The sequence below is a fragment of the Canis aureus genome, chromosome 37, assembly GCF_053574225.1.
Source record: "Canis aureus isolate CA01 chromosome 37, VMU_Caureus_v.1.0, whole genome shotgun sequence".
NCBI lineage: Eukaryota > Metazoa > Chordata > Mammalia > Carnivora > Canidae > Canis > Canis aureus.
Window position 1 is genome coordinate 3,980,024 of NC_135647.1, and position 26,589 is coordinate 4,006,612.

The 26,589-nt window shown below is 42.8% G+C and overlaps 1 protein-coding gene across 8 annotated transcripts in view; it reads left to right on the forward strand.

Annotated features, from left to right (window-relative positions):
• The window catches only part of KIAA0319 (KIAA0319 ortholog), a 100,237-nt gene that overhangs the window by 17,595 nt on the left and 56,053 nt on the right, over positions 1 to 26,589 (forward strand). For 5 of the 8 annotated variants that reach the window (XM_077886188.1, XM_077886195.1, XM_077886190.1 and 2 more), the window contains exons 2-3: positions 19,441 to 19,599; positions 24,550 to 25,289. In XM_077886188.1, the coding sequence (XP_077742314.1) occupies positions 19,545 to 19,599; positions 24,550 to 25,289 (795 nt within the window). In that variant the 5' untranslated portion in view covers positions 19,441 to 19,544. Of the gene's footprint in view, positions 1 to 10,811; positions 10,835 to 19,440; positions 19,600 to 24,549; positions 25,290 to 26,589 lie in introns of all 8 variants that reach the window. The other 3 variants (XM_077886191.1, XM_077886189.1, XM_077886192.1) reach the window with 1 other exon arrangement.

A 26,589-nucleotide genomic window follows, 5' to 3' on the forward strand; every position in this document is an offset into this window, starting at 1 on the left:
TCTTTGGGCCCTCTTGCTCTGAAGACTATTTTTTTTTCCTCTCATCAAGGACATTTTGTTCTGTTATTTCTTTACTCCTTTCCCTCTATTGTCTGTTCTTTTTTTTCTAGAATACCTCTTAGCTATATGATAGAAATTCTGGCTTCTCCCTCATACTTTTTAACATTTTCCCATATTTTCTACCACTTTGTTATTCTCTGTGTGTGTGTGTGTGTGTGTGTATGTGTCTGCACTAGGGCAGAGCTGTGTATCCTCAGACTCTGTGGCTTTCCTTTTTTTCAGAGGCAGACATATTGCAACCTCTTGAAAGAAAAGTTCTCTGGCTGTTTTCTTTTAGGGCATCGCCCCAAGGATGGTGTGTTGGCCTGTTCTGTCTCTCCATTCACAGGTGGAGGACTTGGAGCTTCTTCAGTGTTGTCTCTGGGGTCCTGTGCTGCCTCCATCTCTAGGGAATGGGTTTTCTCTCTCTCTCTCTCTCTCTCTTTTTAAAATATTTAATTTATTTATTCATGAGAAACAGAGAGAGAGAGAGGCAGAGACACAGGCAGAGGGAGAAGCAGGCTCCATGCAGGGAGTCTGACATGGGACTCAATCCCTGGTCTCCAGAATCACACCCTGGACTGAAGACAGTGCTAAACCACTGAGCCACCCAGGCTGCCCAAGGGTTTCCTCTCTCTCCATCAGTTTCATGCCACCTTCTTTCTGTCTTCTAGGAATTCGTTGGAATTTCAGGTCTGTACTAGTGCTCATTCTGATTATTCTTGTGTATTGGTTTATTTTCTTCTATCTGTTCAAATGTCCTGCCTGCCTTCTCCCTCTTTTTTTTTATTGTTTATTTTTTACTGAGAACGTTAGAAAAGGGAAAGAGATCTGTGTCCAGTCTGCCATCTTGGACTAGAAGTTTCTTTTTATTCTTAGCTTGCCAAAGTTCTGGTAATGAAGCTGATTTCCCCAAGAAAGATTAATGTGAATATATTTGCTGCATGTACTGTGTCTCTGGACAGTCCTTGGTCACTCATAAGAGTGACCCTTGTCTCTAGAATCTGTGTCTTTAGAGACATCAGCTGCTTCCAAGGATGGAACTATACCTCTGTAATGACTCCCTGGGTATTTGGTCTGTTACTGCAGCATTCTGCTTCTCTCAGGCTTTGTTGATAACACAGGTGTGTTAAGAGGTAGCTGTGATAGAGAATCACAAGACAAGTACGTTATCTCCCATACCACCATCTGTCAGAGGTTTCTCTGGAATCTTCTTATGAAAATTCTGGCATCCTCAGAAAGAATAAGACCTAAGTTTTCCATAATAATCACAACCAGCACCTTTCCGGGAAGCTTGGGTGTATAGAAACCTGAAGGAAAGTAATCGGTGGAGGGACTGAGAAGGGCATGAGTGAGACTGCCTCAGAAGAGTGGTGAGCCTAACTCCATGCTTCTCGGTTTCCAGTGTGCCAGCCCTGGCTGATATCACACTGCTTCTGTTTCCTGCTGTGAAACGAAATACCAGAGAGACTTGGCAAGAGGAAGTAAGTCCTCTGCACGCATAGGGGTCAGGTAGGAGCTCCTGAGGGATAGGTTCAGAATGGGAAAAACAAAACACAATTATGGATTGTCAGCATTTCCTTCAAGGTAAAAGCAAATAGGCTCTCAGATTTGAACCCTTCCTAACTAAGATTTAAACTAAGCTCCAGAGTGCTGCAGCCCTGGCTGCAAAAAATGACCTTTGAAAAAAATTCTGCAGTAGAATTGCCTATTTTTTGCATGTCTGAATGTTGAGTTCAAGAAACTCAACTCTCTGGGCAGCCCCAGTAGCCCAGTGGTTTAGTGCCACCTTTGGCCTAGAGCGTGATCCTGGAGACCCGGGATTGAGTCCCATGTCAGACTCCCTGCGTGGATGGAGCCTGCTTCTCCCTCTGCCTGTGTCTCTGCCTCTCTCTCTCTCTGAATCTCTCATGAATAAATAAATAAAATCTTAAAAAAAAAAAAAAAAAAACTCAGCTCTGGGGCACCTGGGTAGCTCAGTGATTGAGCATCTGCCTTTGGATCAGGTCATGATCCCGGAGTCTTGGGTTGGAGTCCCACGTCGGGCTCCCTGCATTGAGCCTGCTTTTCCCTCTGCCTGTGTCTCTTCCTCTCTTTCTGTGTCTCTCATGAATAAACAAATAAAATCTCTAAAAAAAAAACTAAAAAAACTCAATCAACTCCACTGCTCCCACCACAACACTGGTAAAATAAATTGAAAATACATTGCTAACTTTCCCCCCAAGTGGTATATTATTAACCAAGGAAACACAGGACAGCATTTTAAGCCAGTTACTCGGGCAGTGTGAGACCTAGCTATGATTGCAGTCCACTTACTTGTCCTTTCAGTTGATACTTTGATTCAGGCCAGAGCTATGGTTGGTTTGCTCTGGCCAAAGCAGCCTGGGAAAATTGCTACAATATGATTTGCACCCCTGCTGACCGCAGAGTGTGGTGCTCTGCACATCAGAAGGTGCTCCTTTATTTTAGGGTCTCCCCTCCCTTGCACATTAAGGCCTCCCTGCAGGTCTGGCTGACAGGGTGAGAAAAGTATTGTTGATAGAATTGTGTGAAGACAGGCCGTCCCTCCCTGCTCGCATGCACCCCCCTCTCTCCCTTTCAAGATCATGGCTGGGGCAGATCTCCTCTCCTTTTCCTTGTCTTCCTAAGGCAGTCACTCCCTCCCATCTCTGTAGTATTGCTCCTTGTGGTTACTGCATTCCATTGGTTCTGGCCCTCCTTGCGACACCAGAAGGTCAGTAGCAGCCTAAGGCCATGGCACCAGGCCAACGCCATTCACCTTGCCTCATCCCGACATGTAGGCATTGGGGTCATCTCAAGTCTTGAGGAGGAGGAGAGCACAATGTGTAAAATACTTTGAGAGAGAGGTAGGCCACATTCACGTAACTTTTATCACACTCTATTGTTTTAATCATCCTAGTTGATTACTAGTTGTCATTAATCTCATACAGTGCCTAAATTAGAAGTTAAACTTTATCAGACATATGTGTGCATAGGAACAAACAGTACACGTAGAATTTGGTACTATTTGTGGATTTGGGCATCTGTGGGGTGGGGTCTTGGAATGTATCCCCCACAAGTAAGGGGGGATATGATATTCCTGCCGTGCTGTTAACCAGTCTTGTGGCTTTGAACACCAGCTCTGTGGTCAGGACTTTCCACATTCTCTCTCCTCTGAGTTCTGGACAGATTTATCCCATGGCCTGCTCAGCAGCTCCACTTGCATTGGATGTCTTGCATTATTTTGGGTCATGGCCTTGCCTTTCTTCCAGTTGCTTCGTCATCCATACCTACACCCTATCCAAGCAGCTAATGCTGTAGGTTCCACCTTCAGGATAAATCAGGACCTTCATTGCTACCATCTTGCTGTAGTACACCGTCCTTCACCTGGATCACACTGTCCTTCACCTGGATCACGGCAGGCGCTCCCACCGCGTTTCTGCATCTGCCCTTGACCCCTGCACTGTCTTCCATATGGCAGCTGAGGGAGCCAGTCCTCCAGCGCGTCCCATCTCCGAGAACAAGCCAGGGACCCCTTACACTGATCTACAAACTACAGTGGCTTCCCGCTGCCTCCCCAACTGTATGTTGGTGCTTTCCCTTGTCTCACCTGGCTGGCTTCCTTGCTGTCCTGGAACACAGGGCATGTTTCCTCCTCAAAGTGTTTGCATTCATATCCTCTTCATTCAGGCACCCACTCGATTCATCTCTCATCGCCTTTAAGTTCATTAATTCTTTAGCGCTGTCAAGTCTGCTAGGTCACCCATCCACTGAGCCTTTTTTTTTTTTTTATAAATTTTTTATTTATTTATGATAGTCACAGAGAGAGAGAGAGAGAGAGGCAGAGACACAGGCAGAGGGAGAAGCAGGCTCCATGCACCGGGAGCCCAACGTGGGAGTCGATCCAGGGTCTCCAGGATCACGCCCCGGGCCAAAGGCAGGCGCCAAACCGCTGCGCCACCCGGGGATCCTGCCTTTTTTTTTTTTTTTTTAAGTAATCTCTACACCTAATGTGGGACTGGAACGCACAGCCCTGAGATGCAGAGTCGCTTGCTCTACCGACTGAACCAGCCAGGTGCCCCCCCCCCCCATCCACTGAGCTTTTGAATTTTGGGGAGGCTTTTTTGTTTTTAAGATTTTATTTATTTGAGAAAGGGACAGAGAGCAGAGCAGGGGGCAAGCAGAGGCAGAGGAAGAAGCAGACCCCTCGCTGAGCAGGGAGCCCCCATGCGGGGCTCCTTCCCAGGGTCCTGAGACCATGACCTGATCTGAAGGCAGACACTTTACCAACTGAGCCACCCAGCCAGCAGGGCCACTTTAACCTAATTTCTCCTCTTGGGAAACCAAACTTGCCATGAAAAATTGAGCCCAAACCTGCGGTTGCCAATTCTCGAGAGAAAATTTTTTTCTTCACACAGAACACTGGGGCCAGATATTTTTGCTTTCTTATTCACCCTTTCGCCCACAAGGATCTCTCCCAAAGGTTCCTGGCTCCATGAGGTTCTTTGTTTCCAACTCCTGGACTTGAATGTGACCAGGGCTCTGACCTGTGCCCTCTTAACATCATTAAACTGAACTCCAGGTTTTAGAAACCTGCAATCTCTGGCAGCCACTCTGTTGGGATTGGTTTTTCACTCTGCTTTCCAGCTACCTGTTCCTTTTAGTGCTTATTCTCTGAGTGTGATTATGGATTTGAAAGGGTGTTTTGGGGGGATCCCTGGGTGGCGCAGTGGTTTGGCGCCTGCCTTTGGCCCAGGGCGCGATCCTGGAGACGCGGGATCGAGTCCCACATCGGGCTCCCGGTGCATGGAGCCTGCTTTTCCCTCTGCCTATGTCTCTGCCTCTCTCTCTCTCTCTGTGACTATCATAAATTAAAAAAAAAAAAAAAAAGAAAGGGTGTTTTGTACTGTATCGTATTTTCCCAGCAACCTCAATAGTTTACTGGGTTGCCATCTTGCTAGACACAGAGATCCAGACTCTTCCCACACATATGTTATGCCATATTTTCTGTTCACGGTCCACATCTCTCATGTAATATTGTGTCACAGACTGTGGTAATACGTGAATATTATATATCCGTGGGATATTCAATTAACTTAGTCATACCTCAATATGGGACATTTGGGATTCCAATTTATTATTTATTATTATTATTGCCTTGTGTTTTAGTTATGACAAAACTAATTTTATTTAAAAGATTACTCTTCATTATATCTTTCCTACTTTTATGCTATTAAAATATCAATTTTGTAGATTAAATAGAAAACTAGGATTTTGATTTATCTTTTTAAATATCTATCTATTAGAGAGAGAGAGAGTGCCCCAGGGGAGAGGGGCAGAAGCAAAGGGAACCCCAAGCTGACTCCCCACTGAGCATGGACCCTGATCCCATGACCCAGAGATCATGACCTGAGCCAGAATCAAGAGTTGGGCACTTAACCAACTGAGCCACTGGCTGTCTCTTTAAATATCTTTGCTGAACTATATCCCTTCATCTAATCCCCTGATTTTTAAGTTCATTTTCAGTTTGGCATTTTATTTATTTCTTCCTAATATTAGTGACGATTTTTGCTGACTAAGAAATGTTTTACAGCTTTGTCATCACATTGACAGGTGAAAAGATGAGTGACAGGTATATAGAAAACTAAACAAGCAACCAAGACATTTATTAACTGCCAAAGTACAAACATTTTTAAGTTTTTTTTTTAATTTTTATTTATTTATGATAGTCAGACACAGAGAGAGAGAGAAAGAGGCAGAGACATAGGCAGAGGGAGAATCAGGCTCCATGCACCGGGAGCCCGACATGGGATTCAATCCTGGGTCTCCAGGATCACCCCTGAGCCAAAGGCAGGCGCTAAACCACTACACCACCCAGGGATCCCAAAGTACAAACATTTTTAAAAGAAAGATGTATGATTATATGCAGCTCATTCAAGAAGAATATTACATAGTTATAATAAATTAAACACATGGAAAATAAAAGTTATTTTTAATTTTTTTATTATTTTTTATTATTTTTAAAAGATTTTATTTAATCATGAGAGACACAAAGAGAGAGGCAGAGACATAGGCAGAAGGAGAAGCAGGCTCCTCTCAGGGAGCCTGATGTGGGACTCAATCCCCGGGCCCGGGATCATGCCCTGAGCTGAAAAGGCAGATGCTCAACCACTGAGCCACCCAGGGTCCCAATGAAAGTTATTTTTAAAGTGCTTTGCATGTATGGGTTTTTAGAAAGTAAGCTAACATAAATCATCTTATTAAAAATCCACTGCAGTAAGGAATTATCAAGTATCCACTGTAAAAACATCAAGATAAATTGAGCTTTTATAGTATTTGAATATAATGAATTTTTATGAATATCTTGAGAGGCACCTGGGTGGCTCAGTCAATTAAGCATCTGACTCTTGGTTTTGGCTCAGGTCATGATCTCAGGGTCATTGAGATTGAGTCATGTGTGGGGCTCTGTGCTCAACTGGGAGTTGGTTTAAGGATTCTCTCTCCCTCTCTCTCTGTCCCTCCCCCTGCTCTTGTATTCTTCTCTCTCTCTCTCTCTCTCAATAAATAAATAAATAAATAAATAAATAAATAAATAAATCTATCTTTAAAAAAAAGATACCTTGAGAGGATCATGCTGGATCTTTTATATTAACTGATAGGATTTTAAAGACGTTCCTGGGTGGTGCAGTTGGATAAGCATCTGACTCTTAGTTTCGGGTCAGGTCATAATCTCAAGATCATGAGATAGAGGCCCATGTGGGGTCCATGCTCAGTGCAGAGTCTGCTTGAGATTCTCTCTCCCACTCTGACTGTTCCTCCTGCTTGTGTGTGCATGTGCCCATGCTCTCTCTCGAATAAATAAATCCTAAAAAAAAAAAAATATCTTCAGTGTTCATACCAATTTTTGTAAAACCTTGTATACAGTGTTTCACAAAGAATATAATACAACATGAGATACGAGGTAATTAACATCCACAAGAACAAATAATGTCATCTGTGGAGAAGTCTGGGAAACCATTCACTTTGACCATGCTTTCCTTGTACTTTCCATCCTCCTCAAAAACACTGTTGTGCTTAAAAGGAGTTTGTCATATGTTCTGTAGAAACTTGTATCTTTTTATCCTGTTCTTTCTTTGTGTGAAGAGGGACCTCTTCTCTGCTACACTGAATGGAAATGGAGTGATGACACATTGTGATGTAGTCAGGAGGGATAACATAGGGAAGGGAAAGTGCATGTGCACCTGTATAAAGATGCAGACAAGATAGCTTGAAATGGAAAATTCAGGAAGTAATGATAAAAACTGTATTTTAAAAGGTAAGGTAAGTACCAGAAAGAAGAGCTGCAAGTGTTGAAGGTGGCTGGTTGCTCCTTCAGAGTAGACCCTGGAGATGGGGAGGGAGGCTCCTTTGTCAGGCTCTTTGCCTTTAAAACTGATTAATTTAGGGGATTCCTGGTGGCTCAGCAGTTTAGCGCCTGCCTTTGGGCCCAGGGCGTAATCCTGGAGTTCCAGGATCCAGTCCTGCATCAGGCTCCCTGCACAGAGCCTGCTTCTCCCTCTGCCTGTGTCTCTGCCTCTTTGTGTCTCTCATGAATAAATAAATAAAATCTTTATCTAATAAATAAATAAATAAAATTGATTAATTTAAAAAAGCATAAGAGGTAATATCACATTACCTAGTATAAAAGTGACTTCTTCTAGGATCAACAGTGAACTCCAGCGCAGCAAAATGGGTACCTGTGGGCAAACCTTACCGAAAAACAGAACAGTGAGGAGATAAGTATCAGGCTGGATTCTGGCTGTCACATACAGGATTTTATTTTTTTCCATACACTCAGCTCCAGCTGAGATGAAAGCTGTCAGCTGGCTTTGAACAATGTTTCAGAGAACTACAGTAATTCTATCTCTTTGAAATTGGGATTGCTTAATTTAAAAAGTTGAAAATTGGGGATCCCTGGTTGGCGCAGCGGTTTGGCGCCTGCCTTTGGCCCAGGGCGCGATCCTGGAGACCCGGGATCGAATCCCACATCGGGCTCCTGGTGCATGGAGCCTGCTTCTCCCTCTGCCTGTGTGTCTCTGCCTCTCTCTCTCTGTGACTATCATAAGTAAATAAAAAAAAAAAAAAAAAAGAATTAAAAAAAAAAAAGTTGAAAATTAAGGTATGGAAATGTCCCTCCCCCCCTCCCCCGACTGGCTTTCTGAGTCCTTTCTCTCATTTTGCTTCTCCCTTTCACTTGAAAGATAGTGAGTCCTTGTGTTCTGTCTTTTGTCTGTAAGCTGCTCATGCTTGCATTAAATGCTTTCATACATCAGTGGGGATTCAGCACGGTGACTGGGTCAAGCTATTACTTCCGTGAGCGAAGAAGAATCAGTGTTGGCTCTTTCTCTGGATGATGTATGTGTAGATCTTCTTCTGGGGAGGGACATATACTAGCTGTCCAGGGCAGCCTTAGCTGCCCTCATAGCCAGGGCTACCTGATAAAATACAGTAGAAATATGTCCTAAATACTGCATGATAAAACAATCGTGATTTATCCCAAGTCCACATTTAATTGGGAATCCTGTATGCCTATTTGCGAAGTGTGGCTGCCCTATTCATCGTCTGTCCCTCATGTGTCACATACATTTCCTGACTGTAACCTTGTGCAGGCTCTTTATTGCTCTTGTGATTTACCGAGGCTCTTGTTGCCAAGTGGATCTAAGCCTTCAGTGACCCAGCATAATAGCAAGAGTATTAAATATATTTATTTATAAAATATTAAAGATGTTCACATGACTCCAAGGATACAAAAGGCTATTTGCTTAAAAAAAAAAAGTCTCTGTCCCTGCCCTCCCCTTAGTCATAATAAATATTAATGGTTTCTTGTATATTCTTCCAGAGGGAATTCATCTCCAAGCAAATTGTTATTTATATTTTCCCCTACCCGACTCCCTTTTCACAGGATTAGTAAATACCATAATCACTGTTTTGCATTTTCTTTCTTTACGGAACAATAGGTCTTGCTATCTGCCAGCATGCTAAGAGTTTTCTCTCTCTTCACAAATGCAGAGTTTTTCATGTTTGGGGGGACTGTGATTTATTTAACCAATTCTCTGCTCACAGAAGTTTGGTTGCTTGCAGTCTGCTTGTTCATTCCAGTATTGTACCCAGGAGCAACAGAGAGTGCATAGGATTTCATAAATGCCCAGGTGTGTCTGTGGAATACATTCTCAGAAGTGGGATTGCAGGAAGTGCGTAGTGCCTGCCCCCTGCCCTCCATAGACACTGTTCCTATTCACACTCCCATCAGTGAGCATTGAGTAGCCATATCCTCACCAACAGAAGAAAGTAGGAAGGTTTTTTTCATCTGTGACCATCTCGTAGGTGAAAAAATGACATTCCTTAATTTTAATTTGTATTCCTCTTTTTTATTCCTGACTTTGAACATCTTCTTTTGAGGTATTTAAAATGCATTTATATTCTCTGTGTCCTGTCCATTGATGAACAACTCTTTGAATTGGATGACTGTTGATTTGAGGGCATTCTTGTTTATTAGGGAAATTATTCTTCGTCTGTGATGTGAGTTGCAAATATTTTTCCCACTTTGTTGACACTGACTTCATATGTGGCGATGTTTCTATGAAAATTTTTATTTCTACCTTTTATTAATGGGTACAATTTATTCATATTTTTTGTGTGACTTCTGAGTTCATATCATGCCTAGGCTTTCCTCATGCAATTATATAGTTATATATTTACATGTAGTCCTTCATAGTTTCTTTTCTTTAAAAAAAAAACAACTTATTGAGCTAAAGTTCATATAACATACAGTTCACCAATTTACACTGTTCAGTGACTTTTTGTGTATTCACAAAGGTGTACAGCCATTGCCACATATATTCTAGAACTTTTTCATTACCTCAAAGGAAATCTTGTGCATAAGAAAAATCATTTCTTTTTATTATTCAGTTGTCATTTTATTCCTGTCTCCCAATCCTGGCAACCACTAATTTACTTTTCTGTACATATGTACATATTTGTCTATTCTGCAAATTCCATATAAATGGAATGATAGGGGCACCTGGGTGGCTCAGTCAGTTGAGTGGCTGCCTTCTGCTCAGGTCATGATCTCCCAGGGTCCTGGGATCGAGCCACACGTCTAGCTCCCTGGTCCTTTTATTTTATTTATTTATTTATTTTTTTAATATTTATTTATGATAGTCACAGAGAGAGAGAGAGAGAGGCAGAGACACAGGCAGAGGGAGAAGCAGGCTCCATGCACCGGGAGCCCGACGTGGGACTCGATCCCGGGTCTCCAGGATCGCGCCCTGGGACAAAGGCAGGCGCCAAACCGCTGCGCCACCCAGGGATCCCTCCCTGGTCCTTTTAAATCCCTCTTCCTCTGCTCGTGCTCTCTCTGTCTCTCTCTCTCTCTGCTCACTCTCTCTCTCAAATAAATAAATAAAAATAAATAAATTAATTAATAAATTAATTAAAATGGAATTATATAATTCGTGGTTGTATCTGACTTCTTTCACTTAGCATGTTTTAATTTTTTTAGCATAATGTTATCAAGATTCATCCATCTTGTAGTATAGATCCATACTTCATTTCTTTTTATTGATGAATAATATTCCACATATGGATATATTACATCATGTTATCTATTTTTCAATTGGTGGACACTGGGGTGATTTCTACTTTTTGATGATTGTGAATAATGATTCTGTGGATACTCATATACAAATATTTATGTGGACATATGTTTTTATTTCTCTTGGCTGCATCCATAGGAGTAGAAATGCTGGATCATATGGTAAGTATATTTAGTCGTTCTGAGGAACTGACAAAAACTGTTTTCCAGAGTATCAGCATCATTTGACATTTCCACCAGCAACGTATGAGTTTTACTCACTCCATATCTTTGGCAACATTTTTTATTGTTTGCCTTTTTAAAAAATGTTTATTATTTTTTTTAAGATTATTATTTATTCATGAGAGACACAGAGAGAGGGAGAGGAAGAAGCAGGCTCATTGCTGGGAGCCCAATGTGGGACTCAGTCCCAGGACCCCAGGATCACGACCTAAGCCAAAGGCAGATAGATGCTCAACCACTGAGCCATCCAGGTGTCCTTATTGTTTGCCTTTTTTGATGTTAGCTGTGCTAATGGGTGTGAAGTAGTATCTTCTTGTCCTTTTGATTTGCATTTCCCAGCTAATGATGTTAAGCATGGTCTCATGTGCTTATTGGCCATTTATCTGTTTTCTTTGGATAACTGTTTGTTCAGATCCTTGCCTATTTGAAATATTATTCGTCTTATTGAGTTATAATAGCTATGTATACTAGATACAATTCCTTTTTTTTTGTAAGATTTTATTTATTTATTCATAGAGATGCAGAGAGATAGAGAGAGAGAGGCAGAGACACAGGCAGAGGGAGAAGCAAGCTCCATGCAGAGAGCCTGACGTGGGACTCGATTCCAGGACTCCAGGATCATGCCCTGGGCTGCAGGCGGTGCTAAACTGCTGCGCCACCAGGGCTGCCCTAGATACAAGTTCCTTATTAGATATGTGATTTACAAAAATTTTATCCATTCTATGGGTTGTCTTTTCACATTCTTGATGGTGTCTTTTCAATCACAGAAGATTTTAAATTTTGTTGTTTATTTTATCGGTTTTTTCTTTTATTGTTTTTGTTTTGGTGTCATATTTAAGAGACCGTTGCTTAATCCAAGGTCATAAAGATTTACACCTGTTTCCTTCTAGTATGTTTATAGTTTTAGCACTTATATTTCATTTTTTTATCTATTTTTAAAATTTTTGCATATGGTATGAGGTAGAGGTCATATTTTATTCTTTTGCATGTTGATACCTGGTTGTTGCAGTACCGTTTGTTGGAAAGACTGTTCTTTCCACTGAACCATTGTAGTACCTTTGTCAAAAACCAATCCTGTGGCTTATTATTGTGCTTTTATGGTTTTGTTTTCTTTTATTTTTGAAGAGTTGATATATTTATTTGGAAGAGAGGGAGAGTGAGAGAGCAACAGAGGGAGAGGAAGAAGTAGACTCCCTGATGAGCAGGGAGCAGGGGGCAGGGAGCCAGAGATGGGGCTCAATCCCAGAACCTGGGATCATGACCCAAGTCAAAAGCAGATGCCTGACTGAGCCACCCAGGTGCCCACGTTTTGTTTTTTAGGGTAGAAATTTATCTTCGTGTAAGGTGTGAGGTAGGAATACAACATATTATTTTTTTTCAAATGGCTTGCCATTTTTTTAGTATCATTTATTCAATCATCAGTTTTCCCTCCACTGATTTGAGATGCCATTTTTATTTTTTTTAATTAAAAAATTTTTTGAGATGCCATTTTTATTTTTATTTATTTATTTTTTTAAATTTTTTTAAAAATTTATTTATGATAGTCACAGAGAGAGAGAGAGAGAGAGAGAGGCAGAGACACAGGCAGAGGGAGAAGCAGGCTTCATGCACTGGGAGCCCGACGTGGGATTCGATCTTGGGTCTCCAGGATCGCGCCCTGGGCCAAAGGCAGGCGCCAAACCGCTGCACCACCCAGGGATCCCGAGATGCCATTTTTAATAATTTCTTTTAGTCTTGTAAATATTTGGACCTACTTATTGAATATTCAGTGATCTACTTTTGCACTTATACCATCTGTTTTAATGACTGTCACCTTATAACATGTTTCACTGTCTGGTAGGAATAATTTTGCCTTATTTCTCTTCTGTTTCAAAAAATTCTTGCCTCCCCTTCTTGTTTATTCGTCCATGTAAACTTTGTGATCAGTTTTATCTAGTTTTCTATTCCTCCAATTAAAATTTCTACCAGCATCATTTTTATTGGGAACATGGAAGTGTATAGGTTGACTTAGGAAAAATTGACGTTTCTGATGTTGAGCCTCTCTATCCAAAAACATTTATTCATGTTTTTCTCCACTTATTTCTTGTGTTTCTCACAACTTCCCATTTTTAAGTCTTAAAATGAACATATCTTGGTGAATTTATTCATAGCTCTTCTTTTTTTCATTATTTTTTGTTTGTTGTTGTTGCTATACTTTTCTGTTGTATCATGTATGTTCTTTTCTTGTTCCTATATTCTCCCATTATTTCTTCTAAAAGTTGTTGTGAATGGTAAAAATCCTAAGAAATATGAGACATACCTTAATCTTCTATTTTTAATTTAATCATTTGGTCCTTGAGGTTTAAAAATAGACAGGTGTCTTCTTTCTACTATACAGTCATCTGTTTACAGTGGGGGAATACAAAGTTGTCTGTCATGCATACCAGCAGTCTTGAAATCCTCTATCACTTAAGTGGTTTTCCTAAATTCTTCATATTTTCATTTAAAATGTGTGCTTATAGTAAACATTAGCTTTTTTATTTTTATTTGTTTTTTTAGATTTTTATTTATTTATTCATGAGAGACAGACGGCGGGGGGGCCGGTGGCAGAGACACAGGCAGAGGGAGAAGCAGTCTCCATGCAGGGAGCCTGATGTGGGACTCAATCCCGGGTCTCCAGGATCATGCCCTGGGCTGATCCTGGGCGCTAAACCGCTGAGCCACCGGGACTGCCCACATTAGCTTTTTTAAAAACTAAAATCATTAATGTTAATGGGTGAGAAATTTGTAAACCAGAAGTCAAATTATATCAACTTATATTTTAAGATTGATCTTTTTCCTCAAGAAGTTTATAATTTAGTTGGAGAGAAAATATACGTATACCTGAAAAAATTAATTGCCCCCATAAGGAAGTATATGCTAGCTTGCATATAAGTGGTTTCAGAATTCTTGGCCTTATCAGCCACTTTAAAAAATTACTGAATTCTCATAAAGGTTTGGTCTTATATAGTATTTGAAATCTTCTGATGAAGTTAATTCATGTATTGGGACCCAGAAAATGGAGGCTGGTGTCCTGAACCAGCCCACATCACAGATTTAACTCTGAGTTATGGGAAACACCTGTCAAGAAATACTAACATATGCAAATGGAAATCCTGTAAGTCAGCTTTGGCTAACTTAAATTACCCTAGAAAATAGGGCCTGCTAGCCTTGGACAAAGATGCCGGACCTCCCAGACAACCTTCCAAGCTCTCATGCCCTTTTATTCATTGCTGCTTCTAATGCTCAATAAAACTGGGTCTTGGGGCACTTGGGTGGTTCAGTGGTGGAGCATCTGCCTTTGGCTCAGGTCATGATTCCAGGGTCCCAGAGTCCTGCATCAGGCTCCCCATGGGGAGCCTGCTTTCTCCCTCTACCCATGTCTCTGCCTGTCTCTCTGTGTCTCTTGTGAATAAATAAAATCTTAAAAAAAATTTTTTTTAACTGGTTCTTGCCTAAAATTTCTCAGGAAGAATGCTCCATTGCTTGTGAGTCACTGTACTTCTCCAATCTATACATTGTTTTGTTTTGTTTTCTTGAATAAAGGACCGCAAACTTGTGACTGTATTGTATTATTTTTGTCATTTGACATTCCATAAAGTAGCTGTGACTTACTATGTCTCTGCTGTGAGCTTATCTGAACCTAAGCATTTTATAGCCCATAAGCTGAACAATAACAACAAAAATTGCTTTAAGTAATGTTACCTATTAAGTAAAATGGCATCTAGGTCCTTATAATAGAAAGTTCAAGATAGGCAGTGGCTTAAATGAGATGAAAGTTTATTTCCTCCTCAGAAAAACTCAAAGGTTGGCAGCCCAGGGCTGCTCCAGTAACTCCATGTCGAGGCTTCTTCATGGTTGCAGATCGCTGCTGGGGTACCAGCCCTCATGCCCTTTCGAGGCAGCAGCAAGATGGAAAGAGGAGGGGAAGGCAAAAGGAGGTTTCCCTATGAGTCCTATCCAACAGTTGCTTTTATATGTGATCCAACAAAATGGAATCACATGACCTCACTAAGCTATAGACAGAGTAGATGGGGTTGGAAATGTAGTCTTCTAGCTGGGTACCCTGGTGCTCCAAATAACCTGAGTCTTATTACTAAGGAATAAGGGCGGAATGTTCACTGCATAGACAAGGAGCAGTCTTGGCCATGGTCACCCTCACCTTATCCTTGAGCCTCTCTCTGCATCCTTGAAAGAGGATCATCATGATCCCTTTCTTGTCCAGGTCTTAGCACAAGGAGTGCTCCATTATTGCTTGATGAGTACATTTTTGTACTTTGCCCATACCTGGGCTCAACCCATTCCTACATCTCATTCATTCTCTGATCCTAGTCCTAAGCCCTGCTTACCTCATCTCTGAATGAGCACTATAATCAAAAGAGAAAGAATGCTATTGGAGCAAGGGTTCCAGGATGGTCTAGGGATCATGAACAATAATATACTCAGAGGAGGAGGGAGGTTTAAGAACAGAATCAGGCCAGAAATGCCAGGAATCAGAAATTTCTACTCTAGGGACTCTTGGCTGGCCCAGTCAGTAGAGCATGCAGTTCTTTTTTTTTTTTTGAGCATGCAGTTCTTGATCTTGGGGTTGTAAGTTCAAAGTCCATGTTGGGTGCAGAGATTACTTAAAGATAAAACCTTAAAAAAAAAGAAAGAAAAATATCTATCGTACATACCAGTTGGTAACTTTTTCCTTTTTTTTAAGATTTTGTTTATTGATTTGAGAGAGAGAGAGAGAGAGCGAGCATGAATGGGGAGGAGAGGGAGAAACAAAGTCCCCATGAACAGGGAGCCCGACATGGGGCTCGATCCCAGGAACCTGCATCCTGACCTGAGCCAAAGGCAGACACTTAACCGACTGAACCACCCAGGCACTGGTAACTTTTTAGATAGCTGGCATGTTAGAATGACCATGTTGAAATACCCTAAGCCTTCTTTAAAAAGGAAAATTATAATTGTATTTTATTAATGCAAAGTAAGATGTGCTCAGTTTAGGAAAAGAGAAAGAAAATACAGGTAAGGAAGAGGAAAAAATATGAAAAGGAAGAGAAAAGTTATTCTCATTAGTCTTCACCTTGAAAGGGGCATTTCTTTCAGATCTTTACATGTGTAAAGTTGATCCATGAAGAGTTTATGTAATGGTGTATGGGTTTGTACTATTTATAACGTTTTGAACTTGTTAAGCCTTATTTTAAAAGTCCTATTTTATCATGCAGACACAACTTTACATTTGATGGAAAAATTTTTTTGAAGGTAGACAGGCTTTCTATGTGAATTCTTTAGTATTTTTCTTTCCCTTTGCTGAAGACATGAAACAACAGCAAGGTGGGCAGAAGGCAAGCAGCAGGAAAGAGCATGACCCTTATCAAGAGAAATGGCAATTCAGAGACTGAACAAGTAAGAGAGATCTTGTTAAGGAACCCAGAATAGAATGTGCTTATGTCCCAGAGCCATAGAAATGGACAGGGGCTGCTGCAGGGAGAGCTTGGTTTCCTTTCATGGAGAGGAAATGGGAATAGTAAGAACTGTTTCAGAGAGATTTGTTATGATGATCAAGTAGGAAAATATGTCAAAACATAACTTAAGGGCAGTCCCGGTGGCCCAGCAGTTTAGCGCCGCCTTTGGCCTGGGGTGTGATCCTGGGATCGAAGGTGTGATCCTGGGATCGAGTCCTGAGTCAGGTTCCCTGCATGGGGCTGGCTCTGCCTGTGTCTCTGCCTCTCTCTCTGTCTCTCTCTCTGTGTCTCTCATGAATAAATAAATAAAACCTTTTAAAAAAAGAACAAAAAACATAACTTACAAAGTACTACCCATGTACTTAAAAATACAAAACTTAAAAACTATTAGAGCTAAAAGACTTTTGGTAACATCTGGTCCATATGCATATTAATGTTGGATAAATGGAGGGCCACTGTTTACTCGTATTAATGTACTGAATAGGGATCCCTGGGTGGCGCAGCGGTTTAGCGCCTGCCTTTGGCCCAGGGCGCGATCCTGGAGACCCAGGATCGAATCCCACGTCGGGCTCCCAGTGCATGGAGCCTGTTTCTCCCTCTGCCTGTGTCTCTGCCTCTCTCTCTCTCTCACAGTCTGTGTGACTATCATAAATTAAAAAATAAATAAATAAATAAAAAATTTAAAAAAATAATGTACTGAATAAAGAACCTTAACTATGGAACTGACACTAGGAAATCCCTTGTTAACTGAGCACTGTAAGTTTGCACTGGGAAATGACAATGAGTTGCTGACAGTACATTGCACAAGGGTATCTGACAGAGTGCTGAGGGGTTGGAAATGTAATGGTGTATGGGTTTGTACTGTTTGCCAGTCTGTTTGCCGAGCTGTGTACTTTTGGAGTGCTTTTTGCCCAGCGAGGTGTCTTTTCTTAATTTGGCCAAATATAACCAATGGTATAGTAGAGGGCTGATCTCTTTCCATGGGATGATGGACTGACTGTCCCTCGCTAACAGCAGCATTGCTATTCTGGGGCAGCATTCCGGTCAGCTGACTGAATGCTAGTACTGGATACCCAGCTGCTCTCTCTGGCCTTTTGGGTACTGTGGTCAATTACTGCAGATGAGAGATGGTCAATCTTCCCTTCTATCCACTTGTTATCTCAAACCACACTTTCAGTGCTAGAGTGAAAGGAAGTTATTGGTGGCAAATTATGTGCACCAGTAGGTTTTCTTTTCGGGGTCTTAGGAAGGAAGCTTATGGGGGCTCTTACTGAATGTTGACATTCCCCACTTTACCTTAGAAGTTAGTGTTCTGATGGCCTCTGTTACTGTGCACAGAGAAGTATTATAGCAACCTCCTGACTTTACCTTGGTCATCTTCACTCCTTTCTGGTCTCTTAGTCTATGTCAACTCAGTAACACTAGATCCTTTTAGTCCTTCTTCTGCCTCCCCTGAGCCCAGGGCCAATGATGGTTGCAGGGTGGACAACAGGCTCATTCTAAGTTGTCAGTGACAGAAGTGTCAGTGAAAGTTGAACAGGAGGCATTCTCAGGATTTGAGTTATTTCAAAGTAAGTGTAAGCAGTTGAGGGGGAGGTATAGAATTTTTCCTTAATCTGCTGGGTATTGATTACCTTTAGCTCAAAATAATCTTCATGCCAAAGTGGTATACTTTGAGTGACAAATTCTGCTCCCCTTCTTGTTCTATAAAACTTGCTAACAACTGACCTCTTTACCAGCAAGACAGACACCTAGAGTTTGTAAGGAGAGGTTCGGGAGGTACATTCAAGACAGTAGGCAGAGAGCACGTGATCATAGATGGGGGTTGGAAGATGTTCAGCACAGGATTATGGGCAGGGAAGGGGACATGTGGGAGTACAGACTTATAGGCATTCCATCACTAGTAGGGCCTTTCTGGCCTGGTGATTGGGATGTTCCAGTCATTGCAAAACATCTTCATCAATGCCTTCATCAATGCAGAAATAAGAACAATGGGTTTTGAGTAGAGTATCAGTTAAGGGGTCTTGTCTGCTTCAGGCTTTAATTGTTGGAGTCTATGAGCAAGAGGACTAGCTGACACTAAAAGGTCTGGACTTGTTATGTACCTGCTAGAATTGAGGAAATAGAGTAGTATGATTGATTTCATCTTATTTCATGGATTTGGTTTGCAAGGGAAGTAGGTGTTGGGGATGAAGAAGTTCCTCTGTCCTTCAAGATCCTTCCAGCTGAAAAAAAAAAAAAAAAGATCCTTCCAGCTGGACTCAGAGTCAGATTGACAGGAACAGATTAAAAGGAGGAAATCAAATTTAATAGTGTAAGTATGGGGAATCCATACAGACATGGAAATTCCAAAGACAGTCAGGCAATGTGAGCCTTATATGATGATGAGCTAAAGAGAGGGCTAGGGGCCTGAGGATACCAACAGGAGAAAGACTACTAGTAAGAAGGTGAAAGGAGGTGTTTGGGAAACACAAGTGCCCTATTACATAGAGAAATTTCTTAGGTAAAGGGGGATCTTTGTTAATAACTCTCTTCCTGGGCTACATGTGTGGCTCAGTCCGTTGAGCATTAGACTCCTGATTTCGGCTCATGTCATGATTTCAGGGTTGTGGGATCAAGCCCCACATCAGGCTCCATGCTTGGGGGAGTCTGTTTGAGATTCTCTCCTTCTCCCTCTGCCCTGTCTCCCTGCTCACTCACACATGTGTGTGCTCTCTTTCTCTCTCAAATAAATAAATAAATAAACAAACAAACAAATAACTCTCTTCCTGGTACTTTTCGTGAATCTGCTGGGTTTGACTTGCTTTTAACTGAAAATAATGTTCATGCCAAAGTGGCCCATTTGGGGGCTGCCTACCCTTGGCCCCTACAAAAGCATGAAAGCTTTCTCAGGAACTGTACTTTCTGTTTGAACAAACTTAAGGTGGATAGTGTGCCTGGGATATGGCCCCGTGGTGTTAACAAGGACATGCTTCCAAGTGACATGAATAAATGATAGAAATAATTTTATATGTTGCCTCATTTACCTATTCTTTCTCTTCCTTCCTGTTTGCTTTCTGATTTTCCTTTGAGGTTCCTGAGTCCAAATCTGGTTCCTAAGAAACATCAAAGGACGCCTGCACCAGAGGCCTTAGAAGGGTCTCCTTGGCAGCAGACTCCGTCCACTGTGTGACAGAATGACATCCCCCACCAGTGTGCTCTCTTCATTGCTGCTGCTGGTGACTGTTGCAGGTAGGAAACCATTGCCCTGGAGATGCGAGCATCACACATGAGCTTCCCATCTTTGGCTTAAACAACTCAGATCAGAAACAAAACAGATGAACCTAGGGGAAGGGAGAGAAAAAATAAGATGAAATCAGAGAGGGAGACAAACTATAAGAGACTTTTAACAAACTGAGGGTAGCTGGAGGGGAGGAAGGTAGGGGGATGGGGTAACTGGGTGATGGGCATGAAGGAGGGCATGTGATGGGATGAGCACTGGGTGTAATATGAGACTGATGAATCACTGACCTCTGCCTCTGAAACTAATTTACAACAACAGTAACTCATGATCAACCTGAAATGAAGTGTATTTGCTTTCCAACAGAATTATTTTGCATATTTACATTACATTTCCCTACATATTTTGGCATGAAGGCAGACCGCATGTGCAAGTGGTTTTCTGGAAACAGGAATTTAAATAGGTTTTTATTATTAATGAGTTTTGAAAAGATAAAGTCACATTTTATATATACTAGAAAAACTTAATGTATTTATTTAAAATGAATGATTACTTAGCCGATCTTTTTTGGAAAGCAAATGACCACAGTCTCTTATATCATAAATCTTTATTTTCATATATTCTGCTTGCTTACTGTGGACATACCCATGATAGGAAATCACTTGTGAGCAGCAGTGCTGGTGATCTGTTTCCTGGCTAGGCCAGTTAGGGCCCCTTTGAACTTACCAAGGACTGAGGATGGAGATATGGCCAGGAAAACTGATTTTATGTCGTGGATTATCAGAGTGTAGTGAGGCTTACCTGTGTTAAAACAAAACAGAAATTCAACTGAGTAAATTTAAGGGTCTAGTTAGCTTTACTCAAGGATTCCTGAATTGGGCAGCATTCCATCTAGAAGGTAGAAGGGAGCTCTAAGGAGCTGTACAAAATGTCAGAATTTTATAGGCAGAAGGAGGCAAGGTCATCTTCCCGGGAAGGCAGGGAATCTTATGCAGAAGACCTCAGGAGTAGGATCAGGACACTCCTGACTGATTAGATTGTGCTCCTGCAAGAGGCTGGATCTGCAGTTGCAATATCAGTGGGGCTTCACGTAAGTAATTCTGTTTGGGACCCATTTCTTTTTTTTTTTTTTTTCCACATTTCTTTTTAACCCTAACAGTGACCTTTGTTAAAATGCAGTTTTCTCTGCATCCAGACATACTGCACCAGAAGGCCTAGCAGTTGTGGCTCAAGTGTCTGAAGCAGCTAAATTATAAGCACTGTTGAGTACACAGGAGCCACTTCAGAGAGTTCTATTGCTGAAAAAGCCCTGCCAATCCCCCTACTGTACTAATGTTTGAGTATTCTTTTTTTTTCCTTTTAAATCCCTACTTTTTCATTCCTTTTGTGATTTTTCTTGTGATTTTTCCATTAATTAAAAATTCCTGGGCGGCCCGGGTGGCTCAGCGGTTTAGCACTCACTGCCTTCAGCCCAGGGCCTGATCCTGGAGACCTGGGATCCCACGTCAGGCTCCCTGCATGGAGCCTGCTTCTCCCTCTGCCTGTGTCTCTGCCTCTCTCTCTATATGTCTCTCATGAATAAATATATAAAAATCTTAAAAAAAAAAGAAGCCTTTAAAAATAAAATAAAATAAATAAAAATAAAAATTCCTGGGGCAGCCCAGGTGGCTCAGCGGTTTACCACCACCTTTAGCCTGGGGCCTGATCCTGGAGACCCCAGATTGAGTCCCAGGTCTGCTGCTCCCTGCATAGAGCCTGTTTCTCCCTCTGTCTATATCTCTGCCTCTCTCTCTGTGTGTGTGTATCTCATGAATAAATAAATAAAATCTTAAAAAAAAAAATTCCTGGGGTAAGGCACCTGGGTGGCTCAGTGGTTGAGTATCTGCCTTTGGCTCAGGTTGTGATCCCTGGTTCCCGGGATCCAGTCCCACATTGGGCTCCCTGCAGGGAGCCTACTTCTCCCTCTGCCTCTCTCTGTGTGTCTCTCATGAACAAATAAATAAAATCTTAAAAAAAAAAATTCCTGGGGCATCTGAGTGGTTCAGTCAGTTAGGCATCTGCCTTCTGCTCAGGTCATGATCTCAGGGTCCTGGGATCAAACCCTGTGTAGGGCTCCTTGCTCAGTGGGAATTCTGCTTCTCCCTCTCCCTCTGCTTCTCTTCCCTTGTGCTCCAGGTCTCTCCCTTTCAAAAACATAAATTCTTCATATAAATTAATTATTTAAATTCTTAATTTCTTTATTAGTAAGTTTATTTGTAGCTTGCCTGTCTTCCCTCTCTGTCTTCTTTACCTTTGACAAAATGTTAACCAATGATTTCATTGATTTATCAACAATCATGGAGTGCCTACTATTGTTGTGCCCAAGATTGCGAATCCAAGAAACCAGCAAGGAGTCGACACCGATGCAAACACACGAGGGTTTATTTACAAGCTCAAGCTTGGGTCCAAGTACACCCGACACAGCGACACAGCGGAGCAGGGACTTGGACCCCCGAGGTGGGTTCCAGCTTTTAAGGGCTGGTCTAGGGGACCTCCAGAAGGAGTGTAGGAATTTCTCAAGTTCTGTTTACATTCTGATATGGGGCTTTCAAGGGAGTTGAGCTCTATTCTCATTCTAATATGGGGCTTCCTGGCACTGGCTTGGGCTCTGTTCTCATTCTAATATAGGACTTTCTAGGGCGTTAAGCTCTAAGCTGTTTTTTTCCTGTAACTGAAGTAAAGGTAAATTTCAGCTCTTATTCACAGGGGCCTGGGATGGCTGGACCGTGTGCTAACGCTGAACTTAAAGTGGAATGGCCCTAATTTTTTCGGCCTCCACACTATGTTCACAGATTGGGCTGGGACTATGTAGAAGGTACAAACATGGGTGAGTGTCCTCTGGTCTCTTTGAGAGCTTTGTTGAAGGAGTCTGATAGAGTCTGAAGTAATTATGGGAAGTTGGCTCACAGAAGAATGGGTGAGTTGTTGGAAACCTTCTCAAACTTCTTTGTTTGAGATCTCTGCATATGGTACGCCAGTCCAAATGGACCATTTAGGTGATTTTTTGCAGAACAAAGGATTGATCTACCCCAGAAATATGTGGAAGTCTCTACCTGAATGAAGGCTTCTGCCGTGGAAAGATCTCCTTGGCCACTGAAACAATTTGCTTGCTTCAGGATCACAAGCTTCTTTCTGTACAGTGGTTTCTTCTTCTTTTTTAAGATTTTATTTATTTATTCATGAGAGACACAGAGAGAAAGAGGCAGAAAGACACAGGGCAGAGGGAGAAGCAGGATCCATGCGGGGAGCCCAATGTGGGACTGATCCCCTGGCCCCAAGGCAGACGCCCAACCACTGAGCCACCCAGGTGTCCCTTGTACAGTGGTTTCTGACAGTTTTACAAGTTGGCTTTTGAGCTGCTTTGTGGCCAACGCCAGAAATGAAATATGGCAGTTTCTATACATCACACTGTCCAAAAGATGACCTAACAGTTTTTCAAGGGAATTTAAAGCACATCCCACCATGTGTGTTTGAAAGAAATTTCTAGCTTGGGTCTTCATTTAAAGGCCACTCAGGGATGTAGTGGTATCTTTACAAATATAGGCAACATTTTTGAGAGCAGAGGGGGAGAGTCTAAGATATATCCTTCATCATCTCTTGGTTTTATTTTTATTTATTTATTTTTTTATTTTTATTTTTAAAAATTTTTATTTGTTTATTCATGAGAGACAGAGAGAGAGAGGGGGGCAGAGACATAGGCAGAGGGAGAAGCAGACTCCATGCAGGGAGGGAGCCCGACGTGGGACTCAATCCCGGGTCTCCAGGATCACACCCCGGGCTGCAGGCTGCGCTAAACCACTGCGCCACCGGGGCTGCCCCATCTCTTGGTTTTAATTGGAGACACTACTTTTTTATGTACAGCTGGAGGGTTCTCCCCTCCACCCATATCCAAGATTAAGCTTGTTGTTATAAAGTAAAAGGCTAAAAGTATTAGGTAGATTTACATTTGAGAAACTGTCATTTCAGTTGAATTAAAATAGTTGGTTGCAAGCTTATTCATTTGGAAAGGTGCATATCTATTACATGTAATTCTTATTATATTGGGCCAATCAGACTTTCCTATTGAGTAAGTAAGTGTTTGTCATCGAACAATTCTTAAAAATTTATAACGATGATCATGTGTATACAGGTAAAAATAAAGATGACTCCTATGCCATATTTAACCATTTCTCTTACCTCCAGTTAGAAGTGCCCTCTGTCAGTAGGAGGAAAGTAACAGTAATTTCAAAACATTGTCAGTGATGAGCCTTCAGTAGGAAGGAGATCTCCACCAACAAATAAAGAAGAAAAGTGACTGCCCTTGGATTTCAGGAAATGACAGACTGCAGCAGAAGGTCCTGAAAGTCTCGATTTCTCTCATTTTGTCGTGGACTGACGTTGTGTTGTGGTGCTGCACCACTGGGTGTCTGCAGGGGAGCTCCACCCTCACACCTGCCCTGTTTGCCCAGTGGAGACACTGGTGGCTATTTGGAATCTGATTAAAGCTAGTTGTTCTAGACCTGTCCTGCAGACAAGTTTTTCTCTCCTTTGATGTTTTCCCCTTTGATGTTTTCCCCGTTGATTGGCCTATCTTCAGAATAACCTGTGAAATTAAAAAAAAAATCGGCTTAACAGAAGCGGTGATACGATGTTCCTAAAGCAAACCTTTGTGACTGAATTTTGGGTGAGGAGCAACATGTTATCAGTAACGTAGAAGTAGTACACAGATGGAGAAGAATGCTTCTGTGCTAAGTGAAAGGACATGAAGAGGCAGGTGGAAGGTGGGCAGGGGAAGGAATGTCAGGATAGTGGGGCAGGGGTGGAAGGATGGGAGGACCAGTGTCCGACCCATGTGGGGAGAGAGGGATTGTAAGATAGCACAGGGCATGTCTGTGCAAACTGCTGGTGGTTTTGTTCCTCATTGGAGGCTGCGCTGTTTGCAGGTTGCGCCCGGAGCCGATGCAGCGAGGGGAGGACGTTCGACAATGCCATTGTCTCACCCAACCTGGCAACAACCAGAATCATGCGGGTGCCACAGCCCACCCCCGTGGCAGACTGCACGGCCGCATGCTGTGATCTGGCCAGCTGTGACCTGGCCTGGTGGTTTGAAGGCCGCTGCTACCTGTTGAGCTGCCCACGCCCTGAGAACTGCGAGCCCCAGAAGACCGGCTCGGTGAGGTCGCACCTCACCTTTGTGCTCAGGCCAGCGCCGAGGCCAACACAACTGCTGGACTACGGGGAGAGGATGCTGCAGGCCAGGGGCTCTCCCTCGGGACTCTGGGGGGACTCTCCGGAGGACATCAGAAAAGACTTGCCCTTCCTAGGCAAGGAGCAGGCCCCCGAGGAGCCGGCCAGGTACTTGGCGGACTACAGGGAGCCCGAACTAGACCTTGTCCAGCCCCACTGGCAGCAGGAGCCTAGAGGGAGAGCCCAGGACCCCCGTGGGGACGTGCACTCCGGAGGCCCGGCGGGCAGCACCTCCTCCACTGGACACAGCCGTCCGACAGCCGCAGAGAAGCAGGGGGAGCCCGCGCCCCGTCAGCCGAATGGGTCGGCCTGGATTCCGGCCCTGAAACACACCTCAGAGAGCAGGTCGTTGGTCACAAGTCCACCCTCAGGAGAGGTGCGGGGAAAGGAGACTTTTCCGCTCCAGGAACAGCCCAGCAGCAGCTCTGGAGAAGAGGTGGGCCTGATTGCTGGAGACTGGGGCTGGGGCCAGATGGGAGGGCCTGTGTGGGGCTGGAGGTCTGAGGCCTAGGAGGGCAGCCCTCAGAGCTGCCAGGTGACACCACACCTCGTTCTCTGCCGAGCTGTCAGGGCCACACTGTGGGAAAGAACGAACAGCGTTTCTGCCCTCACAAGTCAGCCACCTGGTGATGACTTAGCACAGCTCCCTCGGGTGCCTCTCCCAGTATTTCAGGGGAGCTGGCCCATCTGCACAGCGCACCTTTACAAAGAAGACCCACAGGCTCCTGGTGGAGTCACCTGTGCTAGGCCCACTTCCGCAAACCAGAGCTTGCAAATCAACCTTCCCCAGAGAGGTAGTATTAATGGATCATTCTGGAACTTCCCAGCCTGCACCTGTGAGGTCATCCATGAATGAGACCATTTAGTTCCCCAAAGGGAGGTGACCTTCCTGGAAATAATCCTTTTTTGTTGTTTACAGTTGCTTTATCTTGTGCTGAAAAACTTTTCCTTTCCCTAGCCCAGTGGAGGTCCTTTCTATAGGGTGCTGCCCGATTCATGAAAATGGTTCAATTGATTCAAAAAAGGCCAATTAGATCTCAAAAACCGAGTCAGTTGAATTATTGTGGGGTTTTCTTTTAAGACTTTATTTTTATGTAATCTCTACACCCAGTATGGGGCTTGAACTCACAATCCTGACATCAGTAGTCATTGATCCTGAGCAAGCCGGGAGCCAGAATTGTGAATTAACAGATTTGGCAGCAGTCACAGTGGGATGTGAAGTACACTGCTAAGGCATTCCAGGTGACCAGAAACGTGGCACCGAGAACCCCTTTCTGCGTTCTTTCTCGCCTTTGCCCTAGGAACGCTCCCCTAGGTTCTGGCCTCTGCTTTCCTTGCAATGAGCTCTGGATCTCTTGCTTTCCAGAGTTTCCCGTTTGTTTGGAGTCATTAGCTCCACCGTGGGAACAAATGATTTTATGTGGGGCCAGAGAGTTGAACAGTCAACACAGAATTCTTGAGACATTCTCAGTGCAAAAAAGGTGATTTTATTAAAGCTCCCAGGGACAGTACCCTTGGGCAGAAAGAGCTGCCCTGGGATTGTGTGGAGGAATTAGTTACTTTTAAATCGCAGAGTAGAGACAAAGGAGTTTTCAAAAGGATTTTCATATGTTAAGGAAGATTTAGAAGATCCTGGAGGTCTAGCTGTTGTCAAGATAAAGTTGCTGTTTGCCTCTGGCAAAGGATTAACATTAAGACAGTTGGGAGTTTCCAGAGGAATGTTTTAGTTGCAGCCT